The following is an 18,832-nucleotide window of genomic DNA, read 5'->3' as shown; positions in this document are numbered from 1 at the left end:
AAAGGATGGTATTACTTTGAGAAAATGAAAATGTTGGTTTACTTTTTGATTTCCTGTGCTGCTTAATTTTCAATAATAACATAAAAAAAAAAAAAAAATTAAATCTGTCTCTTATACACATCTCTTGTTTACACTTTGTTTTTTGTGATTTGTTTGTTCTCTATCTGTTGTTTTGACACTGCGCCTTGAGCACCAATTTTTGGTGGTGATGTTTGCGCTTTAAAAATCGTTATTATTATTATTATTAGTCCAATATTTTTTAGTATTGTCAAATTTATTAGGTTTCCGAAAATCTATGCCAAGAGTAGCAAGCGCCAGCGGGCGCAGGCCGCAGTTATAATTTTCTGAATCAAAATAGTCCCGATAGGCAAATCAAATATTGTCAGGGCTCTTTTTCCCACTTTTAATGTTTATTATTATTTCGCATTTTTTTACTTTTATGACATAAATTGTTTAGCCTCATTTTGTCTGTATTTGAAATTTTTATTTGTTTAAATGTTTTACTGCTTTTATATTCTTCTCCCACCCCCCCACCAATCTTTTTAAAATTTAATTTGTATTATTAAATAATAATAATTATTGTTTATTATTATTAATTATTATTATTATTTTATTTATTATTTATTTGTTATTATTATTAGTTATTATTATTATTATTATTATTATTATTATTATTATTATTATTGTTAACGATATTATTGCTGCTGCTGCTATTTAGCCTCATTTTTACCGTATTTAATCGTAGTACACTTTCATGTTTATAATTAGTTTATTTTTTTCGCGTTTTTACTTTTATGACATAAATTGTTTAGGTCTTGACTTATTTCTGTTTTGACTTATTGCCATTCTGGTCAAAAAGTGCTGCCGTTTTGGTTTTTTGTCATTTTGCTCAATACTGTTTTGACATTCCGTTTTGGTTTATTGCCGTTTTGTCCAGAAACCAAATAGAGTGATTCAACTTTATAAAATTGAGTGGTTAAATGTAGGCTAATAAATAGAATTGCTTGCCAGCTACAATATTGAATTATTAAACATGAACTTTAAAAATAGTTTGTGGTATGTGGTAAGTCAGTCTAGACTTTGGAATAATTAATTGAATAAAAGCACAAAACTGAAACTAAAATAATATATCTTCAATAAATATCTCATGCACTATGTTATGAAACGGAAAAACATACTATGTCTATCTATTGGGGACACAAGCCTTTAGTCTTAGAGAGCTACTCTATCCCCTGATTTTCTTGTTTATTGTTTTTGTTGTGCTTGTAGTTTTTATAGTAAATTTTATTTTGGTCATTTTTTTCGAACACATACTTTCTTTTCAAATTGTTTGTAAACTTGTACTTTGTTCATTCTTGTGTTTCTCTGTTAAAGGAGTAAGTGATTGTATTCTCTTTAATTGGCTCTAACCATTGTTTATCATGTAAATTGTGGTTGGGTAAATAAATGAAATCAAATGAAGTTGTTGAATTGATTTTGCTGTATTTTAGTCCTTGTTTTAATGATGCAAACCAATAAATAAACAAACAAACAAATCAACATAAATTTATTTAGAAAGCTCAAAAGTATAGGTCTGCCACAACAACAACAAAAAAAAATCAAGACATCAAATACCGAAATATAAATTTGAACTACGTACTGTATATAAAAAGCACGTTATAAACTTTCAATAACTTACTGATATATAATTTTTTATGTTTTACTATGAATATCTTTAATTTGCTGCCAGAAATTTAAGGGTATATGAACAATTAACTTCTTAATTGTTTGTTTATAATTGAAGAGGAAATTTCTTCCTCATTTAAATTTCTAGTTGAAAGCTAATATTAATATTAACTTCATTGAAATAAATTTAGTATTAAACATAGTAGATTTAGGTGGGAATATATCTGTAATAATAATTTAATATTTTAACTAAAATAGAGATTGTATTGGCCGGAGGTAATGTTCTTAATAGAAGACGCATTCATAATTTCCATTTTAAATTTAAAATAACAGGATAATAAATAAGATAAATTATCATTACTTACATATTACTGATTATTGAGTATGCTGGAACTTAATCTTATTTGCAATTTATTTTTATCTCCTCTTTTTATACTGTAATAATTTGTATATTTTGAAAATTTCAAATTCTTAGGTTGGTCAATTATTTGTTAGGAGACAGGATGTGTATATTGATTAACTGACCAGACTGATTAAGTAGTTGATTGAATGATTGGTTCAATGGGTATAAATTGATTAATTAATTCATTCATTTGGTTGATTCAATAGTTACCTTAATATTTCTATTTAAACCATATATAATTAGGGTGATGGTTCAGATCATCAATACTGGCAAGATAGGGGCCCACTTTCTTTGACTGACTCATTGGTTAATTTTTGATTGATTTATTAATGACTAATTACCATAAGAAAATAATAATTTAAGGTAGTTAACAATATGGCACAAAAATCCAGAATTAAAATGATAACAGTGCCTTCTGTCTCTTATACACATCTTATTATTATGTGTGTAACATTTTGATTAGTTTTGCAAAGGAGAAATCCAAGCATGAAATGGGTTTCTACTATTACTTCATTTTCATTTGACATAAAATCTTACTTATGCCAATTTAAAAGGGTATAACACACTGCTATTAATATAAAACAATCTGGACAACCTGAGAATTTCTTGCTTGATTGTCTATAGAAATTTAAATGTGTGTTGTGTTTATGCTACGTGAACATACTATATCCCAAAGGGTGAGTGGGAGTAAAAGCCATTTAGCATGATAAACACATTTTCCAGAAAATGTAGTATGGTAATTGGCCAAAAACCATATGTTTTCCTCAAAATTACAAATTAAAATGTTACTTTTAACATCCAAATACAACCCATAAACATTCCTATTAGAGGATGACCAGGCTATTTTCTGGATTTCTTCATTATTTTCAAAATATCTTCAATAATGTTCATATAATTTTACGTTGCACACCTGGAATGTTATATTATGGGTTTCATAAAATCAATCAGTCAATTTATCAATTTTAATCATTGATTAGTTGACTGATTATTTTTAATGGATATGTGCACAGTAGTAACATTTTAAAAATATTTATCTTTTCTAATTCCAACCATACATACATTTTTGTCAATTTACAAACACATTCCTGATATAAAATTTAAAAAAAAAGAAAATAGGACTTTACCTCTTGGTTGTTGCTGTTGTCTACTTGCATTTCTTCTGTACTCCCGGCCTAAAAAAAACCCCAAATTTAAAAAAACTGATAACAACATTTAATTAAGAATAAACAAATTTCCGTCAAACTAAAAAATAAAAATGCCAGTGTTTAAATAGTTCGCCTCTTCTGTATACCACTTCACTGGCACACCTGATTAAGCAAGCATAGACTGCTGGTGAAATCTTGTGCATTAAGTTATATAAAGTAGTTATATACTGCAGTGCTACCAGTATTTCATTATATAGAGATTGCATAGTTCTTTCAGACGATGGACACAAACATTTCTGATCAAAACATCATCATCAAATGATCTGCCAATTGGCAGGTTCATACAGTAGCAACCACTTCTGTCATCACTCTCGATCTAAAGCCGCTGCCTTTAGCTGTTTGTATGCGTTAAAACATGATACACATCAATGCAACATTAGTGTAGGACAGAATAGGAAAAACTATTTAATTTCATATTATTATTATTATTATTTGCAATATTTAAAAAATAAAGTAAAAAAATATACCATAATACCATAGGAGCCAATAATCTTTAGAGCAGCTAAATGTTGCCTTACTCTCAGTTTTCATTTTACTTTGCTGACTTTCAGAGGCAATTGGGAAACATTATGAACATACTATATAATTTTCATTTAAGAAAATAATTGACTAGTTTTCTTTCTTGAAAAAATTACAGATTAATGTACTGTACATTATATTGATTAGTATAAGATGGCCACACTTTTTTTTTCAATACTGATGATTTTTATAAAAGGATTTACTGTATATTTACAACATTGGAAAACTCATCTTTTTTAGGTTGGACCAATGTGTCTACAAAAATTACAGATTAATGTACTGTACATTATATTGATTAGTATAAGATAGCCACATTATTTTTTCAATACTGATGATTACTATGAAAGGATTTACTGTATATCTACAACATTGGTCAACTTATCTTTTTTAGGTTGGATCAACGTGTCTACAAAATAATTTAAGAAGCTATTATGTAAGCTTGAAAATGGCAATAAGTGACTGGACCTAAAGCAAAAATGAAAAAGGCAATAACGTAGAAGCAGCAAAAAACTAGAGTATGAATTTGTCAACACAGGGATAATACTGCAAATGTTTTAAACTAATTCATAACCACTATTTAGTAAAACGTGCATTTTACATACCCCTTGGTACTAAAGAATATTTTTTAATTGAAAAATTTGTAAACTAGATTATGTGTCTGGTTGTGTACCTTCGTACGTTGTCCGTGTTTTGTGTGCCGCTTAACAAGGCAGACGATTGATCATAGACCATATGCCTGGCTATTACGTAATTAGTCAACAAAATGAGGAGTGATTTGTGGGAATCGGGTAATTTAACTAGAGGTACAGTAATAGAACGAGAGAAACATCATCAGTTGGTTTTTGGTACTGCGCTGAGTACTACACTCGTCCAGAGAACTACAATTACAAGCACATTCAAACAGTTTGGGGTACCACGTGCTTGCCCAGAGAAATCTAGTCACACTGTTTTTTCCGCATTCGCATCTAGCCTGGGAATTTCCCTACCTCATGATTGTTGAATGAGCGAAATAAAAAACAAACAATACAACACACATAGAATAATTACATGTTTAATATTATTACTTTAAAAATCAGACTTTGCAGTTATTATATTCGTTTGTTCATGACCTCATTGATTTTGTAGGTCTTTTCGTAAAATCGATGATTTGTAAAATTGACATTCGTAAAATGGATGTTTACTGTACCTTTGCATAAAAAGACCAAGGGCTACTAAGCCAGTAAAAGTTAAAACAGAAACTTTATTATGACCAATAACACAGTACTGTACTGAATTTTTATATGGTGACTTGTTTGTATCACAAATACTGCTGTCATTACAGTACTACTTCTACTAGTATTATATTACTATAGTGTTCATGATTTAGTTATTTAAATACAGCTAGCGCATTAAAGTTAAGTAAAAGGTTTGTCAAAGGTTTTAACTTTTGTTTTATACAGTAGTTAAAATTTCATTTATTTTACATCCTAAAGCTGTGGCCTCCTTTAAAAATTAAAATAAAAGTGATCATGCTTCTCTGCAGTTTATTATATTTTTACCCTTTTACTGTTACATCTTGGTTAAAAATTCTATTTTCACTCAAAAGTAGTATTACTAGCTTAGCCTACATCTTTTCTAGGGCCAGGCATATGACTGTATGTATGATGTAGCAGTTATTATACTCTAGCCTACTACTGCTGTGCTGTCCTAACTAGCCTTAACTAACTCCAGAGCAATTTCTTAAACACAATTTTAATCTCTTTTTTTACATACAAACATGAATAAGTGAATCAAAGTGAAGTCAAAGCCTATGAATAATTTTTAAAATACAACCATTAGGCCTAGTGTAAGTAGTTAATGGCATACATATAACCCGGCGCCGCCTACCACGGAAGTGGCTAGAGTAGTAAGATCGGTTGTGTAGTGTACTATTATTGTGAAACATGTTGGGGTGTGGAGGCTATGGTTAGACTAGTAGAGGACGACACAGCAAGAGGCCTAAGTTTTTACGCACCTCTGCCAGCTGCTTTACAGTCATTTTCTTCCATGGGTCCGCTAGTTGGTACAGCGGCATCTTTGAATGCGCCCCGAGAAAAATGGTGACAATCTAGTGCGAAACAAAATCTAAATCTGGAGTTATTCCACTATGTTCCTCCCACCGGACCTCTTCCGGATGTGTCAATAGAAAATGGCGGAGAACTTGTACCGTTGATAGATGGGATAGACAAAAGGTGGGTGGTGAAGCTGGTAGATGGCGTGCTATGAATTGTGGATGATAACAAAGGTTGTCTCTTCTAGTTTAAATTTAATTCTGCCTATGCTTTCTGGTTTTTTTAATACCTTAAAATCAAAATCACGATTTTGTATTTAAAAAACGCTTGTTTTAACAGTTCACTACTCATATAGATCTGGATCCCTGTAGAAAAAAAAAAACTAAATAATGTGATCGATAGAATATGCCTATCGGAGGCCTATTATTATATATATTTTTTCTTTATTTGGAAACGACACTTTTGCAACCACAGTGGCACTGTGATTTATAATAAATAACAAGTTTAGTCTTTGCAATGAAACAAAATAAAACCTATAGTGTAAACACTGTTTCCTAGCAACCAGGAAGTGCGTGCACAAAAGGGAAGCGCGTTTGCTACTTTTTATAACATTTTGGTAATTGACGCGCGTGCGCCTGATAATAGTATAAGTAGGTAAGTGTGATATCAAACACTTTTTCCAAAGCAATTTATAATTTAATTAGTAAAGTTCTTGCAAGGACGATTTTTTTTTTCATAACGAGACTTACGGCAGTAGTCCTCTGCAGATTTACGAAGTTGTAACCGTAAACGTAACGCATATCTCTAGGCCACTTCAAAAGTTATCTATGGCGAAAAAATCCTCTAAAAATTTCATAAATATTTGAATTGAAAAGATTACACAGTTACCTCCAGACACAGGTTAATGTTAATGCTAATCTGCTGAAGAGTTTGTGGTAAGAAAAATGTAAAACAGTATTTGAACCGCTTTCTATTTGAAATAGTAATGTTGATTGTGTTCGTGTTTAAACAGCTCGGTCTATCTTTGAGCAGTAGTTTATAATGGCAACCTCACATTGAAAATATAACTAAGGAGTGTAATTCTAAAATATTTTTTTCTTAGGCAAATAAAACGTTCAGGTGTTCATTGATTTCTATAAACAAGTCATTAGACTTGTAGTACTGTATTAGAATACGCAGTACCAGTGTGGGGCATGAATCATTATTACCAAGGACAAATCTTTCCAATTTCATCTAACTCTAGATGGTCCTGTTAGATGGTCCTGTTAGTTATTCCACTCATCGTAAGAAGGGACCCTGTGCAGGGGATAATAATTCACTCAGGTTAAATACCTGGAGCAGGGAGGTATTATAAGTAAACTATTACTATACTTCAGAGCATGTACTTCATAATATCAATAATAATAGCAATATCAACTGTAAGTTCGAGCTCCTAGAGAGTTTCCCCAAGTCAGAACAAAATGAATCATGGGGTATTAGCGGGGGTATTTGCCAAGTGAAGTCCCCCTCTGTGAGTTCCGGCTCCCCTCACCCAAAACTCCTATAGGCTTTATTCAGTACTCGGTATTTTGTTTATTTTTATGTCTCCTTTATTCATGTACCCCTTCTTTTTTAGTGTTATGATTGTTGTATTGTATTTTTTCCCTTCAATTTTACATTTTCCTTTTGTGTTTTTAATGTTGAAATGTGTTCTGCTTTTACTGGTGTATTTTAAACATCTTTAATATTTTTATCTTAAATTTTTTATGTACAGTATTTCATTCCCTTTGCATTATATTTTAGTGTGCTGTGATAATGTCCTTACTAAGTCGAGTGTCTACCCTGTTTGCCAAGTGGCAATGGTTACCGTAGGTGATACTTAATAAATATTGTGATCAGGGGTGGCGCCAGCGGGGGCCGGGGGAGGCAGAGCCCCCCCCCCCGTCGGGGAGAAAAAGCACAATTCATCGGGGAGAAAAAAATTATATGTATTTTCTACACATTATTAGTAGACTCTAAAATCAATTAGATAAGCCTTTGAAACCCCTAAATTGGACCACTTTTGAAACATTTTAATCGAAGCTCGACCACGCCTACATTGCTTTCGTCGGGGAAATCTGACCCGTCGTCGGTGGCATCGGCCCCTCCGTCGGGGACCTCGCCCCACCTCCCTCTCCCCCGTCGGGCAAATCCTGGCGCTAGTGTTTTCAGCAGTGCAATCATTACACAGCGTAGCTACCCTAGCTGTCTCCAACGAAATCGAGGAAACGCGCCCTGATTCGGCCAACTAATCAGCGCAGCAAATTACACAATGATAGCTTGTAGTGATGTTATGGAAACAAAGCTTGATAAAAACTAACAGTCCCGATGGCGCTTCTAAGAAACGGCAATCCATTTCACAGTGACAGGTAGTAAATTTATCATTTTCTTCTTTCAAAAGTCTGAATTTGAATTTATTGAAGATACATCTACGATGGATGATTTTACAAAAAAAACAAACCAAAACATGAACATTCTCAATATTTGAAAAACTTCCTTTGCATATGAAGTGAATTATTAGCTTTCAATTTAAAGTAATGAGAAAAAACTAGGCTGCCTAAACTACTGTCCTTACATTTCTTCTTTTCTGCAGACCCTTAAATTAGCTAGTATAAAACAAATTAAATCATCTTCAGAGCTTTGTGTAAATAACTTATTTGACCTTGAAAATGAGTGATATATTTTTGTTATTTATCTATTATTAGACATTATATCTTTTATAATTACTGTGGATTTTTCTCTGAACAACACATGTATGATCAAGTTAACAAACACAAGACACCAACTGCAATAAATAAAAGCACAGTTTTATTGGTCAAAAATACACCGACTGTGCTAACTTATATGGCACAGTCACATAAAAGGGTTATGTTTAATGTGCAAAAAATGTGCATTGCTACTCTTGCCTATTCTCAACAACTCGCTTAACTTGGGGGCGCTAGTGCAGCTAAATAGGGAGTAAAGCTAATAAAGAACAAATTTAGAAAGGCACATTGCTTTAAAGAAAACAAGAATTTACTACAATATTGCAAGCAATTTACGAAATTCGAAACGCTGAAAATTGTTACTGGACTTTAACTCTAACAAATGTATTATACTTCAATTTCTAAGCCAATTGGATCTTTTTTGGCTGGCCCTGTTGCTTTGTAAGCATAATTACCTCAAAATAAATCTGCTTTAATTACTATCGGTGTTGGATCTGTCATCGTAGTCGTGTTACTACGAAAAAATTATCTTCAAAATAATCGATAATTAAATTAAAATTCCAATACATTGGAGTTGTTCCACAAAAATAGTTTTTCTTTTGGTCTAAAAATAATTAAATATTTATGTAGTGTTTTAGTTTTCGACTATCGAAAATCATATAATCATAAATTTCTTTCTATAATTCATAATTTCTTTTCAAAAAAAGAATGAAAGGGTAAAACACCTATATCAATAGGCACATAGAATCACATATAAATTAGCATTGAAGAGTATTTCTTGAATGGTAAATGTGTAAAATCATCAATAAATTCAAAAAACATGTCCAAATGATTTGCTGATAAGGATCTGAGAAAGTAAAATGTGATCTCTGAAAACACTAACGATGGAAGAAAAAATTCTGTAGATAACTTTATAAAACAAGCTAAAAATTGGGTTGACAGAATTTTATGGGTTTTAAAAAAATGTAAATTACAAATTCAATTGGTAAATTTAACTAATGTTTCCTCAGAACAAAAACTTGTGCTATTATTTAAAAAAATAATATCTTTTTTGAAGAACAAGAAAATGTGTCCACATATTTTGGAGTGAACTTCTTTCGTAGATGCACCTCATCCTTTACTAATGCAAAAAGACCCAGCTTTGCAGGTCTTTAACGATACAGCACAGACATACTACAGTACAACAAAGCAACGTTAAAGAGAACAATGCCAATATCATGACAATAACATTCTAGGTTCAAAGGTCATGAACTGAAGTTAAAGGTGACACCATGTTGGTTTAGAAGACCTACATATGCCCCCATAGTTTTGTTTACTCGCTTATTTTCTAAGCGATCTGTATTAATAATAGCACCAATTAAACACATTCTGCTAAAAATATTTCAACATCAGGTTTAATAAATATGTTAAGACTTGGTTTACCAGGTATGAAATATAAAGAAATTAAAAAAAAATCACCTGTATTAGCTGTTATACCACATAGGTAAGGCTAGAAAACAGGTAAATTAATCAGAAAGTTCTGTTCAAATGCACATAGGAAGCAATATATGCATATGACCTTAGAGGTCAAATAACCAATGGCCTACTCATCTACATATTTTTTCACTTTTCCGAAACTCCACAAGGTGTTAAATCGCAACTACATTAAGTATGTGCCTGCATACACTAAAAGAGAGCTCAGTTTTTCAAAAAATTGTTAACAAGCAAGCAATGGTTTATTTAAATGTAAAGACCCTCAATGTCTACTGACTTTTGTGCGCTATCCTAGTGGTACATTATGTTGCGACCAAACCTAACCTAAAAATGATACAACATAAATGGGTCATTAAGCGTTGTTCACACCATCAAATTTTCTTTGACAAAAAACTGTTGAATGACCATATATAGTCATGATGTGCTTATATATGGTCATGATATGATGTCATCATGACCATATTTAGGCATGTCACATGTTTTTTTGTCAAACACAATTTGATAGACTGGACAGGGCTTTATAGACGAGACACAAAGTTTACCTGCTTAAGAGCACCCTATAGCCTATCGGCTAATTGTATTGAAGATTCATATGCAAGCAAATTTTTTATATTCAATATAAATGGCATGACATACTAATCTGGCATGGCAAGATGCAAATTCAATTAAACTATAAGCTATTGTTTTCAGTAATTTTAAAGATAACTTTAATATCGACCAGATTGGAAATTTAAAGGGAGAGGGGTTTACAAGAATTTTGAATGTCAAATATTATCATGAAATAGGAGGGAGGGTGTTCGAGTGGTTTGCAAGATTTTTCAGAATCAAATAATCAAATTCAACAAATTATCATGAGAGAGGGAATGATTTACAAGAAATTTGAGTGGCAAATATTATCATGGGGAAGGGGAGAAAAGGGGTTTGAGGGAGTTTGAAAGCATCAAATACTCGTATGAAAAACGTTTGTAATAATTCTAGCAATTGAGGCATGTTGTGGCAAAAATTCAGAAATTCAGGTTATTGGTATTTTCAGATACCCGTGTATGTTATCTTTAAAATGAGGGGTCATTCATTGCAATTGGACATTTCAAGCCTAAGTTATTGGCAAGTGAATGTACAGCGCTCTTAGAGTCAAGATAAACATGATTTTGAGTAACTGCCTTCCAAAGTTATTTGTGCATATATTGTTTAATAGAATTACCTATCAAAATAATGTTAAACAAACAATTTGTTGACCATTTCTAGAATTAATACTTTGGGACATGATTAATCTGTTGACCTATAGTGAAAAATAATTTTAGATTTTTAGAAAGTTTTTTGAGCTCTCATATTTTATAGCTCATTTACTCAATACTGGCCGTGCAACAACACAACCATTTCAACACGACATGCCTCAATTACGTAAATCTGAAGTACAATATTTTAGAATGTCAGAAATAATCATGGTGATGGGGATGGTTTGCAAGAATTTTGAGGGTCAAATATAATTCTCTAAAATGGGAAGGGTTTACAAATTTGTAAGCATTATGTAAATCATGGGAGAAGTTTGCAAGAAATTTGAAAGTTAAATATTATGACGGAATGGGAGGGGTTTATACATATTTTTAACATCAAATATATTAATAAAAGAAGAATTTTTTTAGAATTTTAAGAATCAAATATAATCAGGGCCAGGTTGATCTACAATATTTGTCGGGTAAAAAAATCTTTCATGTTCACGGAATGTTAAAATAGTATAGTATCCTGTACAATATGCTTTTTGTGAATAAATCTATCGATTAAATCAACGGAACATATGGGTGGACACTAACTTAATGAAATATATACTGGCATCATTAGTTACAGCATTGTGGGCCAAGAAATCGTGTCTAATTAATTGCTCTTAGGTCGATAAACAGCTGCATTTGGGTCGAGCGAGGACCTCTGTGAGTTGGTAGCCTGTTTCGGGGTCTCATCTAGCTGTTGGCGAAAGGCTACCGAGTAGTGTGGTTTCGTTGGCGTGATTGGCGTGGTGGTGCATGGGTAGCTGCTCTGCGGCATGACGGCCATCACCTCAGCGATCTTGGTCTTCAGTTCATGAATGTCCTGATCTTTCTTTGACAATTGTGCTGAAATAATACAAATATTAAAAATAATGATACTAATAATAACAGTAAGACTACAAATACTATTTTTATGAATATGGTATGGATATGGATGATGATGATGTTGATGACAATGATGATTGTGATTCTGATGATGTTGAAATTGATGATGATAGCAATAACACCATTAATACTACTATTTATGATAATGAAAATAACACTACAGATATTAATAACAGCAACGATGATGATGAAGACAACACTAAATGATAATGACAATTATGACCAAAATGATAACAATAACATTTAATTACAATACTAATATACATTAATGAGGATGTCAATGATTACGATTAAAGATGATGATGATGATGATAATGAATTTAAATAACACTACTAAAATGTAACTACAGGATAACTACAGGCTACCCTCCAACACTCTTGGGACCAGGGCTTTCCTAGTCTTTAGCAGCTTTGGTTTTCGAATTAGAAAAGTATTAATCAAATAGATAAGGACACATGTTTATTTGGGCTGCAGAAATGTGGTCTTTAAATTGGAGGTGATCTCTAATTGGTGGGACTTTAATAGGAGGAAGACCAGTATTTACTTATGATGATGTAGACTGAAAACATTAATGTATCATGCACAATTCTAATACAATTCACATTAAAATATACCATGTATGAAAAAAATAATACACGAGAAGTTAGCATTGGTAACCAGTAAGACTGGCATTGAAATTTCATTTGTCCGATAACATAATATGTGTTTTGTTTACCTTGAGCTATCTCTAATTGACGTCTAGCCTCCCCTAGCGCTGAGAACAAATCTAGTTTTACACGTGTCTCTGCACTTAAACTGTTTTCAAGCTGTGTGTTCTTGTCCTGTATGGCGGCCAGTGCTGACATAAGTATCTCAGTCTTCTGTTGCTGCTCTGGTTTTTGTCGTAATCCCTGCAAGTTTAAGTTTAAAGCAACAATTACTTAAAGCCAGACTCGGCAGGAAAAACATTTTTTGATATGTTGTACAATTGATTTTTCTAAGGCACAAAAAGAATGTTTGTTAAAAAAACTTAATGAGATACAGATTTTTGAATATTTAAAAAATAGGGGAAAAAGATCGAAAAAGGGGTGGTCACACCACTTTTTTTTATAATTTCTGATACAGTACAGGTAGAATCTTTAATAATGGGAAGCCTTTGGGACCAAAAAAGTGTCCCTTTAATAGGCTTTGTCCCTTTAATAAGACTTGGCCGTAGTGCTAAAAGATAAACCTTCCCTTGTTTTATGGTCAAAAAAGTGTCCTTTTTAGGGGTGTCCCCTTAATAGGGGTGTCCTCTTAATAGGGGTGCCCTCTTAATAGTGTCCCAAAGGAATAATAATCATTTAGTAATCACTGTGTCATGTAAATGGTTATGGGATGACAGCTTTTACTATGCATGATACTCCACACTATAAAAATCTGACAATGGGCATCATTCAAGGAGACATTGCAACGAAAGGGACCCAAGGGCAGAGTCACTGTGATTATTGTTGTTTTAATAAGCATTCTGAACATCAACATATTATCCCTGTTGTTGATAGCCTACTAATATATATTTTTAGTAAATTCATATTTAAAACAGATTAATGTGTTGATTTAAGAAATTAAGACCTTAAAATTGTAAATAAACCAACAGGATATTCAACAATATTAATTGTTGATTTTTGTAACGAAATCGAAAGTATTTTTTTTGTAATGAATTTTAATGTATATTTGTATTGAATTTTAATGTCTGTCTACAAAATTTCAATTTCATTTGAATACTTTAATTTAGCGTCTGCTGCTAATGTATTGTTTATGTGAAGTGATTAATAATAAAGATACCGATACATATACAATATAAAAAAACTGACAATGGGCATGACATGACTCACTGGGACATTGCAACAAAAGGGATCCAAGGTAGAGTCACTGTAATTATTGTGGTTTTAATTTTTAAGCATTCTTAACATCAACATATTATCCCAAAGTTTACAATACTTATTGATGACAGGCTACTAATGTCTGCCAAATAAAATGTTAGTAAATTCATATTTTAATAATGTCGATTAAAGGAAATAAACTTAAAAATTTATATAAAACCAAGGTATAAGAATATGGGCCTACCTCTGCTTCCTTCTCCAAAGCTCGCACAGAGTCACATTTTCCTTTAAGTTCATCTTTAAACATTTTCAATTCTTTTTCCAATTCGCTTTGCCGAATCTTACAGCTGCCATTACATTCACTCATTCTGATACGAAAACAAAATAAATTATTATTATTACCAACAACAATAATAATAATAAAAAAATGATAACATAAAATGCTTGCTTTTCCGTAAATGCTTGAATAAGCGCTACTCTTGAATATACACCTCTCTCGAATATACGCCTCTCTCGAATAAGCACTGCACAAACAATGGGTTTTTTTTTGTTAAGTGCCACTCTCGAATAAGTGCTGCGGCACTAAATCGAGAATATATTACCCTGTGTGTAATAAAAAGGGTTTTAAATACAATGAATAAATAACATAATGAAGACAAGCATTTCTTTATAAACGTTTATTTACAATCACAGAACTACGATAGGCCTACTGAACTACAGGAATATATGAAATAGGTAACATGGGAACAGGCATGGAAAGTGCCACGCCAATATTTTCTTTATAAGTGCCGCTCTTGAATAAGCACCGCACTGAAGCCTCCAAAAATTTTATAAGCGTCGCTGTACTTATTTAAGCATTTACGGTACACCCTAAAACTAACTCAGTTCACATTTCTCTGCCACATGAAGTTGCCAGAGAAAAAATAGTAATTTAAAGACAGGTTTGGATAAAGCAAACTGTTCTGGTCACACATAAAGCTCTGTTCACCCATCCTATAAAATTTTAATGTCATGATGTGCCTATATCAATTTTGACATATCACTTGTTTTTGTCAAACAAAATTTAATATGACAGGGCTTAATATTTCAGCTCATGTTCATCCGAGGAGGTTTTTAAGATGTACCACGAGTGGCAAGCATACCTTACACGTGGCAAGTCTTACTAAATCAAGGTACTGGTATTTATAAAGCGCCTCTTCCTTGCGGTTATAAAGCGCAGTTCCTTTCCCTGGTCATTGGGTCCACATGCTTAAGTGTTGCTGCAACCCCACCAGGTACCTATTTATACTCTTGGGTGGAGTGAAGCAACACAGATAAAGTGCCTTGTTCAAGGACACAAGTGAAGTGCACAGCGAGGGATTGAAACCCCGACCTCCAGGTTGGGAAACCAAACCGTTCCACAATAATTGCTCATCAGAGTAAACTTAAATGATGATAAATTTCTTAAAAGGATTTGTTATGTAATGACACACACGCCTCTTTGAGACTTACCTTGCTGCATTAGCTGCTGCCATGGCGATTGCACGAGAAGCTGCGGCTTCCTCAGCTCGCTTGCTCTTACGTTCTTCTTTAAGCTGATTTTCAACGGCAGTTCGACTAGCCATCTCTGCTTTCCACTTCTGTTCTAATTTACCAAGGGTCAGTTTGTCTTGTTGTTTTTGAGTGACAAGATTATGTAACCTTTAGATATAAAAAAACAACAAGTTTAAAAATCACAACCTGAAGTATATTATCCTTGAATTTATTAACATATAATTTAGCCATGTATATAAAGTTTTCCATCTATTACATAACACTTCTGAACTCTGGTTCAGATGTGGAGGCACTCAGCTGTATTGACTGCTTGATGATACAGTAACATCTCCCAATTACGTACCCAGAACAGAGTTCGTAATTGAGAAACAAAACAAATAAACCAACATTTACTGTACAGTAGGTTTGAGACTATGGATTAAAGCGCTATATAAATACACAAAGGCGAGTCAAATGGCCGAGCAGTTACGTCAGGGACACCGAAACCTACGGCCATAATATTGGCGCTGGTTCGAACGCCATGTTCGCCTATGTTTCTGGAGGTGGAACAAGTCTTCTTGAAAAAGGATTATAAACTGTAGGCCCAGTATACACATTGGCTCATGTGCACTCTAAAGAACCCAGTACATCTTTCGAGACGAGTAGGGGGGGGGGGGATTTTATCCCGGTGTACTGGTCCATGCAGCCCCCTGTTGTGAACAGACAGTTGGTATCGGTTTACCGAGTAGCTCAGACATGAAGGGACCCTTAGGGAAGAAGAAAGTTACAGTACGAGCTAGTCCACACCTCGAGTCCGGTATAAAGCGCTATATAAATTGAACTACGTTACATTACTATATATACTTACTTTGTCTGTAACTGCTCATTATCTTTTTTTATTTGATCTATCTCAGACATAATGACTTCTTCTTGTGCCGTTAATGATTTGACTACAGCTTTTAATTCGACCTCATTCTGACGGCTACCCTGCAATTCTGCTTTCAACCTTTTAATATCCATTTCATACCTGTCGTTAATATCAAAAATAAATAAATAATGTTTTTCTTTCTACTGTATGACTATATTCTATTATGACAACCAACTTACTTGATTTCATAGTTTGGATGCAAATGCGAAGACTGTCAATGCACTGTGAATTTGAAATGCTTAAAACAATCATTAATACAGTACTGTAAAGCCCTTTTTTCGTGTGCCTTTAACCTTTGCAATTTTCGCAATAAAACGCGAAAGGATAAGGGCGGGCAAAAATCGCGAATTTCTGAAAGCTACTTGTGTCTTCAAAAGCAAGGCTAGGCCATACCCATTTATAGCTAATATAAAACTGATATTCCCTCAATAAAGACTTAGTGGAAACATTCTTGCTTCTTTGCGCAGTATTTTTCAATCATTATTATATTATATATTATTATACAGTATTAGGTTATTTATATAGAGCCTTTCTTCGCAGATACAAAGCGCTTCAGTTCCTGGTCATTGGGTCCACATGCTTAAGTGTTGCTGCTGTAGTCAGCGCAGGAGCAGGCAACCTCACCAGGTCACCCATTTATACTCCTGGGTGTGGAGAGAAACAATGCAGATAAAGTGCCTTGCTCAAGGACACAAGCCAAATGCTCAGAGAGGATTGAAACCCCGACCGCAAGGTTGGGAAACCAAACCTTTCACGCGGCACAAAACCGCTTCTACAAAATCATTCAATCACATTTTAAAAGTTAAATGCAGTACAGTATATACATTATAAATGACTAACGTCATATTACTATTCTGGAAATAAGCTGTCTTGGTTAGGCCAGTACATCACACTTAACACAGCCAGAGTAAAGTGGTACTAGTGGTTCCTAGCTGAGTCTATACCTAGGCCTACCTTAAGGCTCATGAATCTAGTAGAACATTTCTGCAAAAATTGTAATATGGTATTTGCTTGGAAAAAGTTTGAAGATCCAACCTGGCTTAGTTTAGAGTCAAATTCTGTACAAAATCCAAGGAAAACAGGGGCATAATAAAGCAAAGAAATTAGAACAAAAATACAGGATTTTCTGCAGTTACTTAGTGGAAAGGCCAAATAAAAAAAAAATACAATATAGTAACAGTAATATTAAGAAGTTCATAGGGCATTATTTAATCTAAATCTCTTTTTAATTATTTTATGACTGTTTAAATTTTATATTTTTCTTCCCTATATTATATGTTAATTTATATACTTTATCGTATTGTTGTTGGCCAGGGGTTTAGAAATGACCATTTGATGTATTGGGCTTTAGTCTGTGTCATCTCTAGTCGCACCTCTGGTCAATATATATTTATATATATTGTAACAAATTTTTAATAAATAAATAAATAAAAATAATAAATCTAAATTCCAATGTCTATTTACAATTTTGTATACCGATCTACTAAATTATGGAATAAACTCCTGGATCATACTAAAACCAACTTTAAATCTATGACACTTTCAAATTTCAAGCATTCTATTTCTAATCCTCAATAACACCATCTTAATTTAACCTGATTTTCTCTTACCTTGCATATCCATATTTATTATTTAAATTTTTTATTTTTCTTTTTAAGTTTCTTTCAATGTTCCTTTTAAATCTATTTTAATTTGTCGTTAAGTTATCCATCTTTTTTGGTTACCATATGTATATATCTGCTTTTAAAATTTTGTAGTTAAGAACTGAAGCACTTTGGAAACCAGTACTATGTATTGAAAGTGTATATTCAGTATAAAGAAAGAATAAATAAATAATAACTAAGTATAGCCATACTATCATCGACATCCTCCGCGCATCATCAGGAAGCATCAATAGTCATGCAGCACAAAAATTATCATGTTAAGGTGGGAACTTACTGCGCCCCAGACAGTCATCGGTAAGCGCGATTCAACGAAGAATGCAGTGGAATGACGAGCGTGCAACGGATCGTTTTGTCTAGCGCTTACAGGGAGCAAAGTTGGATTTGTAGTACGGCAGTCGTACGATCGTCATAAGATGCAGCAAGTGCCCAGCTTTAGGTTATTATTACTTTACCTTGCAGATTTTTCATCTTTTGAAACTGAAGTTGCTGTTCCATTAGATATTTGCATATCCGATGTCACATTCATCTCCTTTTCTTTCTCTTTATTTTCCACTTTACTTGAATATTGTTTGCCTTTCTTACTGCTTCCTTGCGTATCTTTTGTATGTTCTCTACTTGCTGTACCACTCCTTTGACGGCCTACGCCGTTTGACGTACTGTGTTTATTATTTTTCGCTAGTGTTTGCTCATTCACTAGGTTTTCTGTTGTTCCTTCATAGCT

The 18,832-nt window shown here is 33.0% G+C and overlaps 2 protein-coding genes across 3 annotated transcripts in view; both read right to left on the bottom strand.

Moving 5' to 3' along the window:
- LOC117103940 (ribosomal protein S6 kinase alpha-3-like) overlaps window positions 1-5,978 on the bottom strand; it is a 46,206-nt gene extending 40,228 nt beyond the window's left edge. The window contains exons 1-2 of the mRNA XM_033244599.1: window positions 5,786-5,978; window positions 3,193-3,240 (exon numbers count right to left, since the gene is read on the bottom strand). Coding sequence (XP_033100490.1) covers window positions 3,193-3,240; window positions 5,786-5,845 — 108 coding nt within the window. The 5' untranslated portion in view covers window positions 5,846-5,978. The remainder of the gene's footprint in view (window positions 1-3,192; window positions 3,241-5,785) is intronic.
- Window positions 5,979-11,283: 5,305 nt separating this feature from the next.
- LOC117103910 (macoilin-like) overlaps window positions 11,284-18,832 on the bottom strand; it is a 16,446-nt gene continuing 8,897 nt past the window's right edge. Inside the window, exons 7-12 of one of the 2 annotated variants that reach the window (XM_033244548.1) lie at window positions 18,564-18,735; window positions 16,388-16,546; window positions 15,499-15,687; window positions 14,252-14,375; window positions 12,882-13,056; window positions 11,284-12,126 (exon numbers count right to left, since the gene is read on the bottom strand). In XM_033244548.1, the coding sequence (XP_033100439.1) occupies window positions 11,891-12,126; window positions 12,882-13,056; window positions 14,252-14,375; window positions 15,499-15,687; window positions 16,388-16,546; window positions 18,564-18,735 (1,055 nt within the window). In that variant the 3' untranslated portion in view covers window positions 11,284-11,890. Of the gene's footprint in view, window positions 12,127-12,881; window positions 13,057-14,251; window positions 14,376-15,498; window positions 15,688-16,387; window positions 16,547-18,563; window positions 18,823-18,832 lie in introns of both variants that reach the window. The other variant, XM_033244547.1, reaches the window with a different exon arrangement.

This window comes from Anneissia japonica, unplaced genomic scaffold, assembly GCF_011630105.1.
Source record: "Anneissia japonica isolate Jap-2015-1 unplaced genomic scaffold, ASM1163010v1 scaffold1810_len1271414_cov176, whole genome shotgun sequence".
Taxonomy (NCBI): Eukaryota; Metazoa; Echinodermata; class Crinoidea; order Comatulida; family Comatulidae; genus Anneissia; species Anneissia japonica.
The sequence above is the reverse complement of the archived record's forward strand: the minus strand, read 5'-3'. Positions and strand labels throughout refer to the sequence as shown.